We start from the raw sequence: 19,756 nt of genomic DNA, 5'->3' as shown, positions 1-19,756 counted from the left end.
AGGACGACGAGTTTACCCTACTTAGGGCATCCGCCCACAGCCCCTCCTCGATCTCCTCCCCCAGCTCTTCTTCCCATTTCCCTTTTAGTTCATCTACCATAGTCTCCCCTTCGTCCCTCATTTCCCTATATATATCTGGCACCTTACCATCCCCCACCCATGTCTTTGAGATCACTCTGTCCTGCACCTCTTGTGTCGGGAGCTGCGGAAAATCCCTCACCTGTTGCCTCGCAAAAGCCCTCAGTTGCATATACCTGAATGCATTCCCTTGGGGCAACCCATATTTCTCGGTCAGCGCTCCCAGACTCGCGAACTTCCCATCCACAAATAGACAAATAGATCTTTCAGTTGCGTTATACCTGCTCTTTGCCACATTCCATATCCCCCATCCATTCCCCCCGGGGCAAACCTATGGTTGTTTCTTATCGGGGACCCCCCCAAAGCTCCAGTCTTTCCCCTATGCCGTCTCCACTGTCCCCAAATCTTCAGTGTAGCTACCACCACCGGGCTTGTGGTGTAGTTCCTCGGTGAGAACGGCAATGGGGCTGTCACCATAGCCTGCAGGCTAGTCCCCCTACAGGACGCCCTCTCTAATCTCTTCCACGCCGCTCCCTCCTCATCTCCCATCCACTTACTCACCATTGAAATATTAGCGGCCCAATAGTACTCACTTAGGCTCGGTAGTGCCAGCCCCCCCCTATCCCTGCTACGCTGTAAGAATCCCTTCCTCACTCTCGGGGTCTTCCCGGCCCAAACAAAACCCATGATGCTCTTTTCAATCCTTTTAAAAAAAGCCTTCGTGATCACCACCGGGAGGCACTGAAACACAAAGAGGAATCTCGGGAGGACCACCATCTTAACCGCCTGCACCCTCCCTGCCATTGACAGGGCTACCATATCCCATCTCTTGAAATCTTCCTCCATCTGTTCCACCAACCGCGTTAAATTTAACCTGTGCAGTGTGCCCCAATTCTTAGCTATCTGGATCCCCAGGTAACGAAAGTCTCTTGTTACCTTCCTCAACGGTAGGTCCTCTATTTCTCTACTCTGCTCCCCAGGATGCACCACAAACAGCTTACTCTTCCCCATGTTCAATTTATACCCTGAAAAATCCCCAAACTCCCCAAGTATCCGCATTATTTCTGGCATCCCCTCCGCCGGATCCGCCACATATAGTAGCAAATCGTCCCCATACAAAGATACCCGGTGTTCTTCTCCTCCCCTAAGTACTCCCCTCCACTTCTTGGAACCCCTCAGCGCTATCACCAGGGGCTCAATCGCCAGTGCAAACAGTAATGGGGACAGAGGGCATCCCTGCCTTGTCCCTCTATGGAGCCGAAAATATGCCGATCCCCGTCCATTCGTGACCACACTCGCCACTGGGGCCCTATACAATAGCTGCACCCATCTAACATACCCCTCTCCAAAACCAAATCTCCTCAACACCTCCCACAAATAATCCCATTCCACTCTATCAAATGCTTTCTCGGCATCCATCGCCACTACTATCTCTGTTTCACCCTCTGGTGGGGCCATCATCATTACCCCTAACAGCCTCCGTATATTCGTGTTCAGCTGTCTCCCCTTCACAAACCCAGTTTGGTCCTCGTGAACCACCCCCGGGACACATTCCTCTATTCTCATTGCCATTACCTTGGCCAGGACCTTGGCATCCACATTTAGGAGGGAAATTGGTCTGTAGGACCCGCATTGTAGCGGGTCCTTTTCCTTCTTTAAGAGAAGCGATATCGTTGCTTCAGACATAGTCGGGGGCAGTTGTCCCCTTTCCTTTGCCTCATTAAAGGTCCTCGTCAGTACCGGGGCGAGCAAGTCCAAATATTTTCTATAAAATTCGACTGGGAATCCGTCCGGTCCCGGGGCCTTTCCCGTCTGCATGCTCCTAATTCCTTTCACCACTTCTTCTACCTCGATCTGTGCTCCCAGTCCCACCCTTTCCTGCTCTTTCACCTTGGGAATTTCCAGCCGATCCAAAAAGTCCATCATTCTCTCCCTCCCATCCGGGGGTTGAGCTTCATATAATTTTTTATAAAATGTCTTGAACACTTCATTCACTCTCTCCGCTCCCCGCTCCATCTCTCCTTCCTCGTCCCTCACTCCCCCTATTTCCCTCGCTGCTCCCCTTTTCCTCAATTGGTGTGCCAGCAACCTGCTCGCCTTCTCCCCATATTCATACTGTACACCCAGTGCCTTCCTCCATTGTGCCTCTGCAGTGCCTGTAGTCAGCAAGTCAAATTCCACATGCAGCCTTTGCCTTTCCCTGTACAATCCCTCCTCCGGTGCTTCCGCATATTGTCTGTCCACCCTCAAAAGTTCTTGCAGCAACCGCTCCCGTTCCTTACTCTCCTGCTTCCCTTTATGTGCCCTTATTGATATCAGCTCCCCCCTAACCACCGCCTTCAACGCCTCCCAGACCACTCCCACCTGGACCTCCCCATTGTCATTGAGTTCCAAGTACTTTTCAATACATCCCCTCACCCTTAAACACACCCCCTCATCCGCCATTAGTCCCATGTCCATTCTCCAGGGTGGGCGCCCTCCTGTTTCCTCCCCTATCTCCAAGTCCACCCAGTGTGGGGCGTGATCCGAAATGGCTATAGCCGTATACTCCGTTCCCCTCACCTTCGGGATCAATGCCCTACCCAGCACGAAAAAGTCTATGCGCGAATAGACTTTATGGACATAGGAGAAAAACGAGAACTCCTTACTCCTAGGTCTACTGAATCTCCACGGGTCCACACCTCCCATCTGCTCCATAAAATCTTTAAGCACCTTGGCTGCTGCCGGCCTCCTTCCAGTCCTGGACTTCGACCTATCCAGCCCTGGTTCCAACACCGTGTTAAAGTCTCCCCCCATTATCAGCTTTCCCGTCTCCAGGTCCGGAATGCGTCCTAGCATCCGCCTCATAAAATTGGCATCATCCCAGTTCGGGGCATACACGTTTACCAAAACCACCGTCTCTCCCTGTAGTTTGCCACTCACCATCACGTATCTGCCCCCGTTATCCGCCACTATAGTCTTTGCCTCGAACATTACCCGCTTCCCCACTAATATAGCCACCCCCCTGTTTTTCGCATCTAGCCCCGAATGGAACACCTGCCCCACCCATCCTTTGCGCAGCCTAACCTGGTCTATCAGTTTCAGGTACGTTTCCTGTAACATAACCACATCTGCTTTAAGTTTCTTAAGGTGTGCGTCTGCCTTTATCGGCCCGTTGAGCCCTCTCACGTTCCACGTGATCAGCCGAGTTGGGGGGCTTCCCACCCCCCCCCTTGCCGATTAGCCATCATCTTTTTCCAGCTTCTCACCCAGTTCCCACGCAGCTGTATCTCCCCCAGGCGGTACCCCCCCGCCCATCCTCTCCCGTACCCGCTCCCCCCTTTCCCCAGCAACCCAGTAATTCCCCCCTCCCACCCCCCCCGCTAGCGTAGTTACTCCCCCCATGTTGCTCCCAGAAGTCAGCAAACTCTGGCTGACCTCGGCTTCCCCCCGTGACCACGGCTCGCACCGTGCGACGCCCCCTCCTTCCTGCTTCTCTATTCCCGCCATAATTATCATAGCGCGGGAGCCAAGCCCGCGCTTCTCCCTTGGCCCCGCCCCCCCCATGGCCAACGCCCCATCTCCTCTCCCTCCCCACCTCCCCCCATCACCCCCTGTGGGAGAGAGAAAAGTTACCACACCGCAGGATTAGAACATAAAACCCCTCTTCGCCCCCCCCATTCGCCCCACCACTTTGTCCAAACGTTCTTTTTAATAATCCACTCATTTCAGTTTTTCTTCTACAATAAAAGTCCACGCTTCATCCGCCGTCTCAAAGTAGTGGTGCCTCCCTTGATATGTGACCCACAGTCTTGCCGGTTGCAGCATTCCAAATTTTATCTTCTTTTTGTGAAGCACCGCCTTGGCCCGATTAAAGCTCGCCCTCCTTCTCGCCACCTCCGCACTCCAGTCTTGATAAACGCGGATCACCGCGTTCTCCCATTTACTGCTCCGAGTTTTCTTCGCCCATCTAAGGACCATTTCTCTATCCTTAAAACGGAGGAATCTCACCACTATGGCTCTGGGAGTTTCTCCTGCTCTCGGTCCTCGCGCCATAACTCGGTATGCTCCCTCCACCTCCAACGGACCCGCCGGGGCCTCCGCTCCCATTAACGAGTGCAGCATCGTGCTCACATATGCCCCGACGTCCGCACCCTCCACACCTTCAGGAAGACCAAGAATCCTCAGGTTTTTCCTCCTTGCGTTGTTTTCCAGTGCCTCCAACCTCTCCACACATCGTTTCTGATGTGCCTCCTGTATCTCCGTCTTCACCACCAGGCCCTGTATATCGTCCTCATTCTCGGCTGCCTTCGCCTTCACGACCCGAAGCTCCCGCTCCTGGGTCTTTTGTTCCTCCTTTAGCCCTTCAATCGCCTGTAGTATCGGGGCCAACAGCTCTTTCTTCATTTCCTTTTTGATCTCTTCCACGCAGCATTTCAAGAACTCTTGTTGTTCAGGGCCCCATGTGAAACTGCCACCTTCCGACGCCATCTTGGTTTTTGCTTGCCTTCCTTGCCGCTGTTCCAAAGGATCCGCTGCAATCCGGCCACTTTCCTCTCCTTTTTCCATCCGTGTCCAGGGGGAATTCCCTTCTGGTTTACCGCACGGTGTTTTTAGCCGTTAAAATCAAGAGCCCAAAAGTCCGTTTCACCGGGAGCTGCCGAAACGTGCGACTCAGCTGGTCATCGCCGCACCCGGAAGTCGGCAGTGTTTAAACTTTACCCAATGGAATCGCAAGCAGCGCATGATTGATCCTCATCCTGATAGCTGTGTACAATCCCAGCAGCCTGTGCTGACTGTTTGTGAGAAACAGAACAACAGAACCAGCACCCTGGATTGTTTCACAAAGACAGGATGTCAAAAGTAATGTCCTTTTGGTTAAGTGAGCTATCCTAAATCCCATTTGATTACTTATTACTGCTATGTCCCAAAAATACATGTTGAATGGTTAATAATGATTACTCAGTCCTATAATTCATCTCAATTCTTAATAAAATAACTTGTGCAAAACTACGCTAGTGGCATGCTAACTGTTCAGTTTTAAGAGGTATCATCGCTGAACCCCCCCCCTTCACCTCCCTAACTGTGGATGTACCTCTGTGCCAGGCACTGCAGCAGTTCAAGAAGGTAGCTCACCACCACCTTCTCAAGGGCAACTAGGGATGCGCAGTCAATGGCCACATCTTGTAAAATGAATTTAAATTGTAAGGAGTTTTGGCCCCAATATTAAGGCTATTACTCTTTGCAATTGGGACGAGTTCTTATGTATCAGGTTTATTAAAAGTGCAATTATACTTGGCAATATAAAAGTTTTGCATGCCAAAATATTGAGTTATTTGAAGCAGGAGACTACATGGACACTGATTTTGAAATGTGTAGATGGTAGCATTTAAACATGGGAGCTGTTTTTACTCCTATGTCTTTTTTTTGTTAAACTGGATGGCATGCTTTAATTCTCCTTGCGTTTGATCTACTGCAGGAATAGAAAACATATCCATTTTATTTGGAGTGATTAACATTTTCATGTTGTTGTTTCTAGCTTCTTCTGTGAACAAAGTAGTATCCCGAGAACAGCACAGGAGCTGGTGTACACTGGGTTTCATTAGAAGTATAGCACTTACTCCTCGAATGTGTGGTACTCTGAGTTCATCTCAATGGATCAGCTTGCTAACTAGGATTGTTGAAGGACAACAATCATTCACTGCTGTGTCTCTGCAGCGACAGGTGAGATCTTAAATTGTACAACTCCTTTTTGAAGGAGTTAAGGGCCAGATCTACTTACAATACTGTTAAAATGACACTATAATAATTGAGTTTTTCTTTGTTTTACTCATGTTAGAGGAAAAATTCTGATTTGAAAGTACCATGTTGGATTTCCTCAATTAATTTACTCTCCTCTGAAAGTGCTGACTTTTTCTGGCGACTGCAGCTGCCCTGCAACCCTCTGGTACCCTGTCCAAGTGCATGATCTTTGTGTTGTGAGGTGTACTGAGAGTTGAGACAGAGTCTCATCAGCACGTATGATCATGGAGGGTAATTCACTTGAGCCCATTTTTGTGGCCACCCTATGCTCATACATGCATTTTCTAGCACCGATCACTATGGCTAATTATTTTCTCTCCGTATCCCACCTCCCCCTCAACTCAGTGGAACGGAAAGCCTTGTAAAGCTTCAACTGTCCTGACTGGGATCAGATGCTGCAGCAGTAACCATATGACCTTTTATTCACTCGACTTTCAAGGGAGCAAATGACTGCTTCGGTGGGTAGTGGAAGTGCAGTGGATCTGTTTTATAAACAACATCAATAACACTCCAGAAGCTCGACAGTACCCGTGACAAAGCAACCAACTTGATCGGCAACCCATTCACCATCTTTTTAAAAAAATTTAGAGTACCCAATTATTTTTTTCCAATTAAGGGGCAATTTCACGTGGCCAATCCACCTAACCTGCACATCTTTGGGTTGTGGAGGTGAAACCCACGCAGACACGGGGAGAATGTGCAAACTTCACATGGACAGTGTCCCAGGGCCGGGATTCGAACCCGGATCCTCTGCGTCATAGTCCCAGTGCTAACCACTGTGCCACCCTCCGTTCACCATCTTAAGCATTCACTCCTTCCACCACTGATGCACAGTGGCAGTAATATGTACCATATACAATATGCATGGCAGTAAAACGCCAGACCTCTGTCAACAGCACTTTCCAAACCTGCGCCCTCGCCACATGGAAGAACAAGGGCAACAGATTCACGGCAACAGCACAAACTGCAAATCCCCCCCCCCCAAAAAAAAAGCCACACACCATCCTGATTTGGGATGTATGCCATTCTTTCACTATTACTGGATCAAAATCCTGAAACTCCCCTTTTACCAGCATTGTGGGTCTACCTGCAACAGATACTCTGCAGATACTCTGCAGCGGTTCAAGGAAGCTCCCCACAAAACTCTTTGAGGGTAATTCGGGATGGACAACAAATGCTGGCATTGCCAGCACCACTCACACCCCATGAAAGAACAAAACAACATGACAAAGTACCGCATGGATGATTATTGGAGATGATTAAGAGGCATGGAATTAGAGGAAGGATAGTAAATTGGATTCACATTAGAAGGGAGAAAATAATTTGATTTATTTTTCACATTACGCAGATTGATGGGGTTCATGTTGGCATTGTGCTTTTTGTGAACATGAGTATTGGGCGGCATGGTAGCACAGTGGTTAGCACTGTTGCTTCTCAGCGCCTAGCACTGTTGCTTCATAGCGCCAGGGACCTGGGTTCGATTTCCGGCTTGGGTCACTGTGCAGAATCTGCACGTTCTCCCCGTAACTGCGTGGGTTTCTTCCAGGTGCTCTGGTTTCCCCCACAAATCCCGAAAGACGTGCTTGTTAGGTGAATTGGACATTCTGAATTCTCCATCAGTGTACCCAAACAGGCACCGGAGTGTGGCTACCAGGGGATTTTCACAGTAACTTCATTGCAGTGTTAATGTAAGCTTACTTGTGACACTAATAAAAATTATTATTATTTGCTGTTCTATCTGTGCTAGATCTTAGCCCTGCGCTTGTTGCAAGCAGTCCTTCCTTCCTGGGACAGAGATGAGCGATCAAAAGACATGAAGTTCCTTGTTGAAAAGCTGTTTGTTTTTTTGGGTAGTCTTCTGAGCACCTGCTCATCTGACCTTCCACTCTTGAGAGGTGAACTTCCTTTTTTGACTCGCACATACTTGACAATTAATAAAGGAAAATATATCTAACATTTTAGAAATAGATGAATGGTTAAAGTAGCTTCTGGCTTTGTTTTCACAGATGGGATGCTGAGAAGAAGAAAATCTAGACCTCCAGCTTCTCTGACTGCCACCCACAGCAGTACGCTGGCAGAGGAAATAGTTGCACTGTTACGAACTCTCCACTCTCTGAATCAGTGGAATGGACTTATTAATGAATACATTAATTCTCAGCTAAATTGCATCAGTGAAATCATGACTGATAAAGCGCCAGAGGCAGTGAGTACAATATTGTGTTTCTTAATACCAAATTTATTTTTCACCTTTGTGCTTGCTCTGTGCTAATAGTTATCATTGGAAACAGAGATGATTTCAGCTCCTGTTGCACCAGTAAGTGCAGAAGTACAGCCTTAAAAATGTTAACCTCTAAGAAATAGAATTACGATCGGAATTCTTATTCATACCAGGTGGGGAGAAAACATAGAATGAGAAAACAATTCCTTCCCCCTTCTCCTCCCCCCTCCCTCCTGACTCCTCCTCGAGCAATCCTCATGCAACCCATATTAAATTGTCCTTACGTACTCTTCTGACTCTGCTGCTATTGTTTTGATCTTTTGGGGTAACTATATGTTCCATCATTTTAAGCGGGATCAAGATGTTCCACATTGCCTACTGAAGTTTGTCACTGTGGTGCATCGCCATGAGCGTCTGTGCAGCATCAATGTCATGCTCAATCAAATGTGTAATCTTACAATGCTGCTTGCTTTTTTCCTGAAATACTTTTTCAAATTGTTTCTTCCCCCATGTAAAGTTCTTTGACACATCTTTCAGTAGATGAGTGCCACAGAGCTGCTAGGTGGTGAAGCCCTTTTGCTTTATCATTTCTAACCCCACCTTTATTTTGAGAACTCTGAATCCAGGCATTGCTTTCATTGGTTCCTTGGCTGGGACTAACATAGGATACAAAGGGATTGAACTTGCACTTGCTTGTATGTCTCTGACTATCCACTATACTATTGTTTACCCTTGGGAAAGGGAATCATAATCGTAGGTTATGAGGATGTTTGGATGAAATCTTGCCCAAGACGGTAAGATATTTTTGTGTGTTTGAAGTCTTTACTTTTCCCTTTTGCCTCTTTGCAGACAGCCTTGGAAGATTGTTTCCCTGATTCGGAGAACCCAGAGATCAATGGATTGATGGCAGTGTTGGCTGTGATTGGTGGAGTAGACGGACGCCTGAGGTTGGGTGGTCAGGTGATGCATGAAGAGCTTGGAGAGGGGACAGTGGCTCGTATTACCCCAAAGGGAAAAATTACAGTACAGTTCCATGACATGCGAACGTACAGAGTTTGTCCTCTGAGTCAGTTACAGCCGGTAGGTGATATGTGGCTGCTCACCTTTCCCCTCTAACGCTTCAGGAGGCCAACAGTGTTTTTGCCTGATTTGGTCTAAATGTGATAATATGATTTTGTCTATTTTTTTTCAAAGCTCCCAGTGACTGCCTTCAGTGTTAACAACTTGCCATTTGCTGACCTAATGCTATCTGTCTGGGCCCAATTGGTGAATCTAGCAGGGAGCAAGCTTGAAAAGCAAAGGGTGAAGAAATCTAGCCAGAGCCTCTCCGGTAATTAAAATGTTAACTTTGGCTTTTGTTCTGAAATAGTAGAGTAGAGATTTTTTTAATACCGATTTACTCAGGAAATCCGCCTGGAAGCTGGGCTCTAAGTGAGTTATGTTGGAAAAATTAAAACAAGTGAACTGTATGCTGAATGGAAATTTTGTATTAGTTTTAGTTAAAATTTCTTCTGAACCCCTACTGAATTGATTAGATAATATCTCGGTTCACTTAGGGCCCAAATATTCTTTCCTGGTCTTATTTAAGTTTGAATCTTTTTAGAATTTCTCCCTGTACTGTACAAACCTGAGTGGGTGATGTATTAAATCCTCATTCATGACATAACTGTATACTCTTAGGTGAAATGAGCTTTTTGTACAGCTTCCTGTATTATTTTGGATGTGCTTTTTCATGATAAAATTTGCTCTCTTTCATGTTTCGAAATGTAATTCTGTTGCCCATAAGGTTGACTGTTTTTGTCCACAGATGGCTTTCCAAGTTTGGTGTTGACGTACATTTTTTTTCTTCCTCCATTCAGATCAAGTCGATTTATATTTGCTAAGATGTCAGCAGCTGAGACTGTATATACTGAAGGCAGCACGAGCCTTGCTCATGCATCAGGATAAATTGAGACAGATTCTTTCGCAGCCGGCTGTATTTGAAACGGGGCCTCTTTCCACGGGTATGAGCCAGCAAGGTACCCTTTATCTCTCACTGCTAAATATGCCTTGTCCTTCAGATTAATTTGAAATCTCTTTTACTTTTTAAAAAAAAAAAAATTTATTAAAGGTTTTCATAAAATATCAATAACAAAATGAGAAAGAAAAAAGAACCCAATCGGGTTAAGTACAAAACACAATCTAAAAAAGCAACCCCCACAAACCCCTCTTTCCACCCCCCCCCGTACATAAATAATAAATTAACATTAACACCCCGACTTAACACAACAGGTGTATACACCCCCTCAGACCCTCCAGTGTAAATAACATAAACAAAATCATGAAGCACATCACCTCCATACTATCAGAACGCCTTGATCCACTGCAATTCGCATACCGCTGCAACCGGTCCACATCAGACACCATTTCCCTGGCCCTACACTCATCCCTAGAGCATCTCGAAAACAAGGACTCCTACATTAGACTCCTATTTATTGACTACAGCTCCGCCTTCAACACCATAATCCCAGCAAAGCTCATATCAAAGCTCCAAAACCTAGGATTTGGCTCCCCACTCTGCAACTGGATCCTCGATTTTCTGACCAACAGACCACAAACAGTAAGAATGAACAACAGCACCTCCTCCACAATAGTCCTCAACACCGGCGCCCCGCAAGGCTGCGTACTTAGCCCCCTACTCTACTCCCTGTACACACACGACTGCGTGGCAAAACTTGGTTCCAACTTCATCTATAAGTTTGCTGACGATACGACCATAGTGGGCCGGATCACGAATAACGATGAGTCCGAATACAGGAGGGAGATAGACAACCTAGTGGAGTGGTGCAGCGACAACAATCTCTCCCTCAATGCCAGCAAAACTAAAGAGCTGGTAATTGACTTCAGGAAGCAAAGTACTGTACACACCCCTGTCAGCATCAACGGGGCCGAGGTGGAGATGGTTAGCGGTTAGCAGTTTCAAATTCCTAGGGGTGCACATCTCCAAAAATCTGTTCTGGTCCACCCACGTCGACGCTACCACCAAGAAAGCACAACAGCGTCTATACTTCCTCAGGAAACTAAGGAAATTCGGCATGTCCACATTGACTCTTACCAACTTTTACAGGTGCACCATAGAAAGCATCCTATCAGGCTGCATCACAGCCTGGTATGGCAACTGCTCGACCCAGGACCGCAAGAAACTTCAGAGAGTCGTGAACACCACCCAGTCCATCACACGAACCTGCCTCCCATCCATTGACTCCATCTACACCTCCCGCTGCCTGGGGAAAGTGGGCAGTATAATCAAAGATCCCTCCCACCCGGCTTACTCACTCTTCCAACTTCTTCCATCGGGCAGGAGATACAGAAGTCTGAGAACATGCACAAACAGATTCAAAAACAGCTTCTTCCCCACTGTCACCAGACTCCTAAATGACCCTCTTATGGACTGATTTCATGAACACTACACCCTGTATGCTTCATCCGATGCCAGTGCTGTTGTAGTTACATTGTATATGTTGTGTTGCCCTATTATGTATTTTCTTTTATTCCCTTTTCTTCTCATGTACTTAATGATCTGTTGAGCTGCTCGCAGAAAAATACTTTTCACTGTACCTTGGTACACGTGACCATAAACAAATCCAATCCAATCCAAAAATAAAGTAAACCCCCCCCCCGAGCTGCTACTGCCATTGACCAATGTCTATCGTTCTGCCAGAAAGTCTAAGAAAGGTTGCCACCGCCTAAAGAACCCTTGTACCGACACTCTCAAGGCGAATTTCACCCTCTCCAATTTAATGAACCCTGCCATATCGCTGATCCAGGATTCCACGTTTGGGGGCCTCTCATCTTTCCACTGAAGGAGAATCCTTCGCCGGGCTACCACGGATGCAAAGGCCAGAATTCCGGCCTCTTTCGCCTCCTGCACTCCCGGCTCCTCTGCCACCCCAAATATTGCGAGCCCCCAGCCCGGTCTGACCCTGGATCCTACCACCCTCGACACCGTCCTCGCTACGCCCTTACAAAATTCCTCCAGCGCTGGGCATGCCCAGAAATTTTGGGTGTGATTTGCTGGGCTCCTTGAGCACCTAACACACCTGTCCTCACCCCCAAAGAACCGGCTCATCCTTGTCCCGGTCATGTGTGCCCTGTGCAGCACCTTAAACTGTATGAGGCTGAGCCTCGTGCACGAAGAGGAAGAATTCACCCTCCCTAGGGCATCTGCCCATGTCCCCTCTTCGATCTCTCCCAACTCCTCCTCCCACTTACCTTTCAACTCCACCACCGAGGCCTCCTCCTCCTCCTGCATCACCTGGTAAGTTTCCGAGATCTTCCCCACTCCCACCCAACCCCCCGAGAGCACCCTGTCCTGTACTGTGTGTGGCAGTAGCCGCGGGAATTCCACCACCTGCTGTCTGGCAAATGCCCTTACCTGTAAGTACCTGAAGGTGTTCCCCGGGGGGAGCCCGTACTACTTCTCCAGCTCACCCAAGCTCCCGAACTTCCCGTCCACAAACAGGTCCCCCAACTTTCGTATCCCTGCCCTGTGCCACCCCGAAAACCCTCCACCTGTTCTTCCTGGGCGAACCGGTGGTTCCCCCGTAATGGGGTCCACGCCGAGGCCCCAACGTCCCCCCTATGCCGCCTCCACTGCCCCCAAATTTTGAGGGCTGCCACCACCACCGGGCTCGTGGTATACCTCCTTGGAGGGAGCGGTAGCGGCGCCGTTGCCAGCGCCCCCAGACTTGTACCCACACAGGACGCCGTCTCCAGCCTCTTACATGCAGCCCCCTCCCCCTCCATCACCCACTTGCGCACCATCGTTGAAATCTCTTTTACATCTAATCCCTCCAGTGGTGATGTTGTCTCAGTGGTGGTACTCTCACCTCACTCAAATTATTGTGGGTTTTAGCCCTTCTGCAGAGATTTCATCATATAACCTGACACTTCAGTGTTTCACTGAGAGAGTTGCTGTCATTTAGAAGGCAAGGGAAGACCTTCCAATAATAATCTTTGTTATTGTCACAAGTAGGCTTACATTAGCACTGCAATTAAGTTACTGTGAAAATCCCCAGTCGCCACATTCCAGCGCCTGTTCGGGTGCACTGAGGGAGAATTCAGAATGTCCAATTCGGCTAAGATGCACCTCTTTAGGGACTTGTGGGAGGAAACTGGAGCGCCCGGAGGAAACCCATGTAGACACAGGGAGAACGTGCAGACTCTGCACAGACAGTAACCCAAGCCGGGAATCAAACCGGGTCCCCGGCGCTGTTCAGCAACAGTGCCACCCACTGTGCTACCGTGCAGGCCCTGTCCAAAATGAATCCCTCGATCAATACCAACTAAAAATAGTTTATGTGTAGGAATTGCCCAAATGATAGTAGCGACAGCACTTCAATGCTACTTAATAGTTTGCGAAGCACTTTAGGTGCTATATAAATGCACTCTCGTTTCCTTTCCCCTACCCCCTTTCCTTAAAAGATTTCAAAACCCTGCCATTTCATAAATACTATAGAGTTAAATCAATTTAAGTACATTAAAGCTGTTTAGATTTTGAACAAGCATAAGGAAAAGCTCCATCAAGCCTGCCTCAACACTCCTGATTCCTGGAACACTGGGACCAGGCTCTCCCCTGCTCTTATTGCCGTCTAATCATAGAATCTACAGTGCAGAAGGAGGCCATTCGGCCCATCAAGTCTGCACCGGCTCTTGGAAAGAGCACCCTACCCAAGGTCAACACCTCCACCCTACCCCCATAACCCAGTAACCCCACTCAACACGAAGGGCAATTTTGGACACGAAGGGCAATTTATCATGGCCAATCCACCTAACCTGCACATCTTTGGACTGTGGGAGGAAACCGGAGCACCCGGAGGAAACCCACGCACACACGGGGAGGATGTGCAGACTCCGCACAGACAGTGACTCAAGATGGAATCGAACCTGGGACCCTGGAGCTGTGAAGCAATTGTGCTATCCACAAGGCTACCGTGCTGCCCACTCCTGGGAGGAATGAAAAAATACTCCGGAAAATTTCCGACCACCTCATGAGATCAAAAAGGTTTCAGGAGGTCACAAGGACAAAGTGTTGTATAGAACTGCTCTTTATTACTTTGCTTGCTTTTAAAGTACAGGCTAAATCAAAGTCTAGTGCTTGGGTTTTATTATTGTGGGAATAATCTTTTGACCTAATTCTTGAAATTTAAGGGTTTGTTCGATCGAATCCGCACCTTATAGCCAAGTGTTTGCCTTTGTGCAAAATGAGAACTGCTAAAAACTTCATTGTAAATTCCCAAGTATTTTTGAAATTTTGCCATATCGTACGTGATTTAATTCTGTGTTTATTTCAACACTCTCACGTTTTTGACAGCCTCTGTCATGGAACCAGTGCCTATTATAAGTCCAGTTTTGGGAGACTGCGGTCTTAAAACCTGGTCCTGACATTTGCAATACCAAATCTGGTTCTCCTATTTCTGAAGCTGGATGACATTGCTGAGAAAATAGGCCGTACTTCGTAGTCTAAATCTCAGAATGCTGGATTTCTGGATTCCAACCTTAACGAGTAGTGTTAGGTTATGTGATGCCTGTTTTCTTGCACCTAATATTCTTACTGTTTATTTAAATACTACTATTTTCTCTCTTCATTTCAGAGGATGCACCAGTTTCCTCCCCAGACACTGCTGACTTCTCACCTGAGGGACCACAGCCCCCATTGATCTTACTCCAGCAACTGCTGAGTGCAGCTACGCAGCCATCACCAGTGAAAGCTGTGTTTGATAGGCAGGAGCTCGAGGTTCGATTTTTAAGCCTTTCCTAACAAATAGAAGCTTGAATTTATTTATTTATAAAAATAAATTTAGTGTACCCAATTCATTTTTTCCAATGAAGGTGCAATTTAGCATGGCCAATCCACCTACCCTGCACATCTTTGGGTTGTGGGGGCGAAACCCACGCAAACACTTGGAGAATGTGCAAACTCCACACTGACAGTGACCCAGAGCCGGGATCGAACCTGTGACCTCAGCGCCGTGAGGCAGCAATGCTAGCCACTGTGCTGCCCACTGAATTTATTTTTTGAATAAGCAGTCTAATTTGAATAGACTATTTGTCAGGGAGCTTATTAAAAAAGTCATCCAGCAAATGTCATAGTGCCAGTGCGTTGAGAGTGCTGCATGTGTTGTTATGGAGTGAATTTTTACCACTTTGAAACATTCTTGTCTAATAGTTACCTATCACTTTTGTTAATTTGCTTCAATATTATGTTTTAAAGACACCAAGTAGTATTATCATCACAGAATATCATAGAATTTACAGTGCAGAAGGAGGCAATTCGGCCCATCGAGTCTGCACCGGCTCTTGGAAAGAGCACCCTACCCAAGGTCAACACCTCCACCCTATCCCCATAACCCAGTAACCCCACCCAACACTTTGGGCAATTTTGGACACGAAGGGCAATTTATCATGGCCAATCCACCTAACCTGCACATCTTTGGACTGTGGGAGGAAACCGGAGCACCCGGAGGAAACCCACGCACACACGGGGAGGACGTGCAGACTCCGCACAGACAGTGACCCAATCCGGAATCGAACCTGGGACCCTGGAGCTGTGAAGCAATTGTGCTATCCACAAGGCTACCGGCTGCCCACTATTATGGATAGTGTTAATAAATATTCTGCCATACGCAACCCTGAAAGGGCTGGACCCCATCCCTCCCACCCTGGAACCTGAGGTTCCAAGTTTTGTAGCTAAAGCTTCTATAATGTCAACTTCAAAATCAAAAGACTAAATGCCGAAAGTGCTGAAGGTAAAGAATACTCCTGTTCAAGTCAACACAAAGAAATATATTTGCTGAGAAGTGATACTCAACTGCTTATCGAATTGGGAATTAAATCACTTGGAAACATGTCATGCTGTCTCCCAGTTGAAACATTAATAACATTGCCTGTTTGTGGTTGGCTGCTACTCGTTCAGATTACTTGTGAGCAGTGGGAGTTCTCAGTGAAAGAATCCTGGAAAAGTATATAGAGATCTCTCCCCAGCTTGATTAATGCCTGTGTATAATTGGTCTCTGTTCCCATTGTCCCACACTTTGGATCCTTTCTCAATTCTTTGCTGGTAGAATGTTAAGTTGTATCAAGCCTCCAATCTTGCAAACCAAATATTTTTATTCAATTGCTTTGCATTTTCTTAAGTAACACCAACGTCAGCAGCTCAAGAGACAGGTTTTACAGCGAGAGAAGCAATTGAAGGAAATGCTGCAAAAGCAGATGGTTCTGTTTGGGTCCAGTAGCTTTCCCGGTTTGTCATATTTAGCCCTGATTTTTCTCTGCTCAGTTAATGGTCGCAAACATTACACAAAGCACTGGGGAGCATTTGCACCGAGGGCCTCCTGGCATTTAAAAAAGCGAGAAAGAACTGGCATTTATATAGTGCATTTCACAACCTTTGACATCTCAAACCATTTTTTGAAGTTTGTAGAAACGCGGCAGCCCACCTGCACTCAACAAACTCCCAGAAACGTCAATGTGTTAATGACCCGTTCATTAGTTTTGTGATGCTGATTGAGGAATAAATGTTGGCCAGGGCACTGGAGATAAGGTTCCTGTTTGTCTGTGCGATTGTGGATCTTTTACTTTTATCTTAGCAGGAAAATGGGGCCTTGGTTTAATGCCTCATCTGAAAGATGGCACTTCCCACACTTCAGTACCTCCTCAGTAGAACTTGCGACTTATAGGCGAGCGTGCTACCTATTCAGCTATGGGAAATGTTTTAAAAAAAAAAAAAAAAAAAATTTTTTTAATTAAAGGTTTTCATAAAATATCAATAACAAAATGAGAAAGAAAAAAGGACCCAACAGGGTTAAGTACAAAACACAATCTAAAAAAAGCAACCCCCCAATCCGCCCCCCCCTGTACATAAATAACAAATTAACATTAACACCCCGACTTAACACAACAGGTGTATACACCCCCTCAGACCCTCCAGTGTAAATAACATAAACAAAGATAAAGTTACACCCCCCCCCCCCGAGCTGCTGCTGCCATTGACCAACGTCTATCGTTCTGCCAGAAAGTCTAAGAACGGTTGCCACTGCCTAAAGAACCCTTGTACCGACCCATTCAAGGCGAATTTCACCCTCTCCAATTTAATGAACCCTGCCATATCGCTGATCCAGGATTCCACGCTTGGGGGGCCTCGCATCTTTCCACTGAAGGAGAATCCTTCGCCGGGCTACCAGGGACGCAAAGACCAGAATTCCGGCCTCTTTCGCCTCCTGCACTCCCGGCTCCTCTGCCACCCCAAATATTGCGAGCCCCCAGCCCGGTCTGACCTTGGATCCTACCACCTTCGACACCGTCCTCGCTACGCCCTTCCAAAGTTCCTCCAGCGCTGGGCATGCCCAGAACATATGGGTGTGATTTGCTGGGCTCCCTGAGCACCTAACACACCTGTCCTCACCCCCAAAGAACCGACTCATCCTTGTCCCGGTCATGTGTGCCCTGCGCAGCACCTTGAACTGTATGAGGCTGAGCCTCGTGCACGAAGAGGAAGAATTCACCCTCCCTAGGGTATCTGTCCACTTCCCCTCTTCGATCTCCTCTCCCAACTCCTCCTCCCACTTACCTTTCAACTCCACCACCGAGGCCTCCTCCTCCTCCTGAATCACCTGGTAAGTTTCCGAGATCTTCCCCACTCCCACCCATCCCCCCGAGAGCACCCTGTCCTGTACTGTGTGTGGCAGTAGCCGCGGGAATTCCACCACCTGCTGTCTGGCAAACGCCCTTACCTGTAAGTACCTGAAGGTGTTCCCCGGGGGGGAGCCCGCACTTCTCCTCCAGCTCACCCAAGCTCGCGAACTTCCCGTCCACAAACAGGTCCCCCAACTTTCGTATCCCTGCCCTGTGCCACCCCGAAAACCCTCCACCTGTTCTTCCTCGGCGAACCGGTGGTTCCCCTGTAATGGGGTCCACGCCGAGACCCCAACTCCCCCCCCCCCCCCCCCCCCCCCCATGCCACCTCCACTGCCCCCAAATTTTGAGGGCCGCTGCCACCACCGGGCTCGTGGTATACCTCCTTGGAGGGAGCGGCAGCGGTGCCGTTTCCAGCGCCCCCAGACTCGTACCCACACAGGATGCCGTCTCCAGCCTCTTCCATGCAGCCCCCTCCCCCTCCATCACCCACTTGCGCACCATTGTCGCATTGGCAGCCCAGTAGTACCCACAGAGATTGGGCAGCGCCAGACCCCCTATCTCTACTCCGCTCCAGGAACACCCTTCTCACCCTCGGAGTCCCTCGCGCCCACACAAACCCCATTATACTCCTGTTAACCCGCCTGAAAAAAGCCTTGGGGATAAACACTGGGAGGCACTGGAACAGGAACAAAAACCTTGGGCGCACCGTCATTTTGATTGACTGCACCCTACCCTCCAAGGACAGCGGCCATGTGTCCCACCTCTTGAACTCCTCCTCACTTGCTCCACCAGCCTTGTAAAGTTAAGCCTATGCAGGGCCTCCCAGCTCCTAGCCACCTGGACCCCCAAATATCTGAAGCTCCTCTCCACCCTTTTTAGTGGGAGCTCGCCAATCCCCCTCTCCTGGTCCCCTAGCTGAACTACGAACAGCTCGCACTTCCCCATATTGAGCTTGTACCCCGAAAAGTCCCCGAATTCCCTAAGGATCCTCATTACCTCTGGCATTCCTCCCAGTAGGTCGGCCACATACAGCAGCAGGTCGTCCGCATAAAGCGAGACCCTATGCTCCTCTCCACCCCGCACCAACCCCCTCCAGTTCCTTGACTCTCTCAGTGCCATAGCCAGGGGTTCAATCGCCAGTGCGAAGAGCAGGGGGACAGGGGACACCCCTGTCTCGTCCCTCGGTGCAACCGAAAGTACTCGGACCTCCTCCTATTTGTGGCCACACTCACCATCGGGACCTCATACAACAGCCTAACCCACCTGACAAACCCCTCCCCAAACCCGAACCTCTTCAGCACCTCCCACAGGTACCCCCACTCTATCCTATCGAAGGCTTTCTCAGCGTCCATTCCCACCGCTATCTCCGCCTCCCCCTCCCTCGCCAGCATCATGATAGCGTTCAAAGGCCTCCGCAAATTCGCGTTCAACTGTCTCCCCTTCACAAACCCCACCTGGTCTTCATGGATGATCTGTGACACACAATCCTTAATCCTCGTGGCTAAGACCTTCGCCAGCACCTTGGCATCTACATTTAGCAAGGAAATTGGTCTGTAAGACCCACATTGCAGGGGATCCTTGTCCCGCTTCAGGATCAAGGAGATCAGTGCCCGGGACATCGTCGGGGGTAAAAGCCCCCCCCCCCGCTCCCTTGCCTCATTAAAGGTCGTAACTAACAGCGAGCCCAACAGGTCCATATATTTTTTTATAGAACTCGACCGGGAAACCGTCCGGCCTCTGTGCTTTCCCCGCCTGCATGCTTCCTATCCCTTTGATCAGCTCCTCCAGCCCAATCGGGGCCCCCAGTCCCGCCACCAGTCCCTCTTCCACCTTTGGAAACCTCAATTGGTCCAGAAAACGGCCCATCCCTCCCTCCTCCCGTGGGGGCTTGAATCGGTACAATTCCTCGTAGAAGTCCCTGAAGACCCCATTGATGCCAACCCCACTCCGCACCACGCTCACTCCCCTGTCCTTAACTCCCCTGATCACCCTAGCGTCCCGCTT

The 19,756-nt window shown here is 48.5% G+C and overlaps 1 protein-coding gene across 13 annotated transcripts in view; it reads left to right on the top strand.

The window, feature by feature from the left end:
* The window catches only part of herc2 (HECT and RLD domain containing E3 ubiquitin protein ligase 2), a 344,572-nt gene that overhangs the window by 179,558 nt on the left and 145,258 nt on the right, over positions 1-19,756 (top strand). For 8 of the 13 annotated variants that reach the window (XM_072477227.1, XM_072477235.1, XM_072477230.1 and 5 more), the window contains 7 exons: positions 5,597-5,781; positions 7,607-7,754; positions 7,866-8,062; positions 8,927-9,157; positions 9,272-9,407; positions 9,937-10,095; positions 14,710-14,852. In XM_072477227.1, coding sequence (XP_072333328.1) covers positions 5,597-5,781; positions 7,607-7,754; positions 7,866-8,062; positions 8,927-9,157; positions 9,272-9,407; positions 9,937-10,095; positions 14,710-14,852 — 1,199 coding nt within the window. The remainder of the gene's footprint in view (positions 1-5,596; positions 5,782-7,606; positions 7,755-7,865; positions 8,063-8,926; positions 9,158-9,271; positions 9,408-9,936; positions 10,096-14,709; positions 14,853-19,756) is intronic. The other 5 variants (XM_072477237.1, XM_072477236.1, XM_072477231.1 and 2 more) reach the window with 1 other exon arrangement.

Source organism: Scyliorhinus torazame, chromosome 15 (assembly GCF_047496885.1).
Source record: "Scyliorhinus torazame isolate Kashiwa2021f chromosome 15, sScyTor2.1, whole genome shotgun sequence".
NCBI classification, from domain to species: domain Eukaryota; kingdom Metazoa; phylum Chordata; class Chondrichthyes; order Carcharhiniformes; family Scyliorhinidae; genus Scyliorhinus; species Scyliorhinus torazame.
This window is presented reverse-complemented; position numbering and strand designations above follow the sequence as displayed.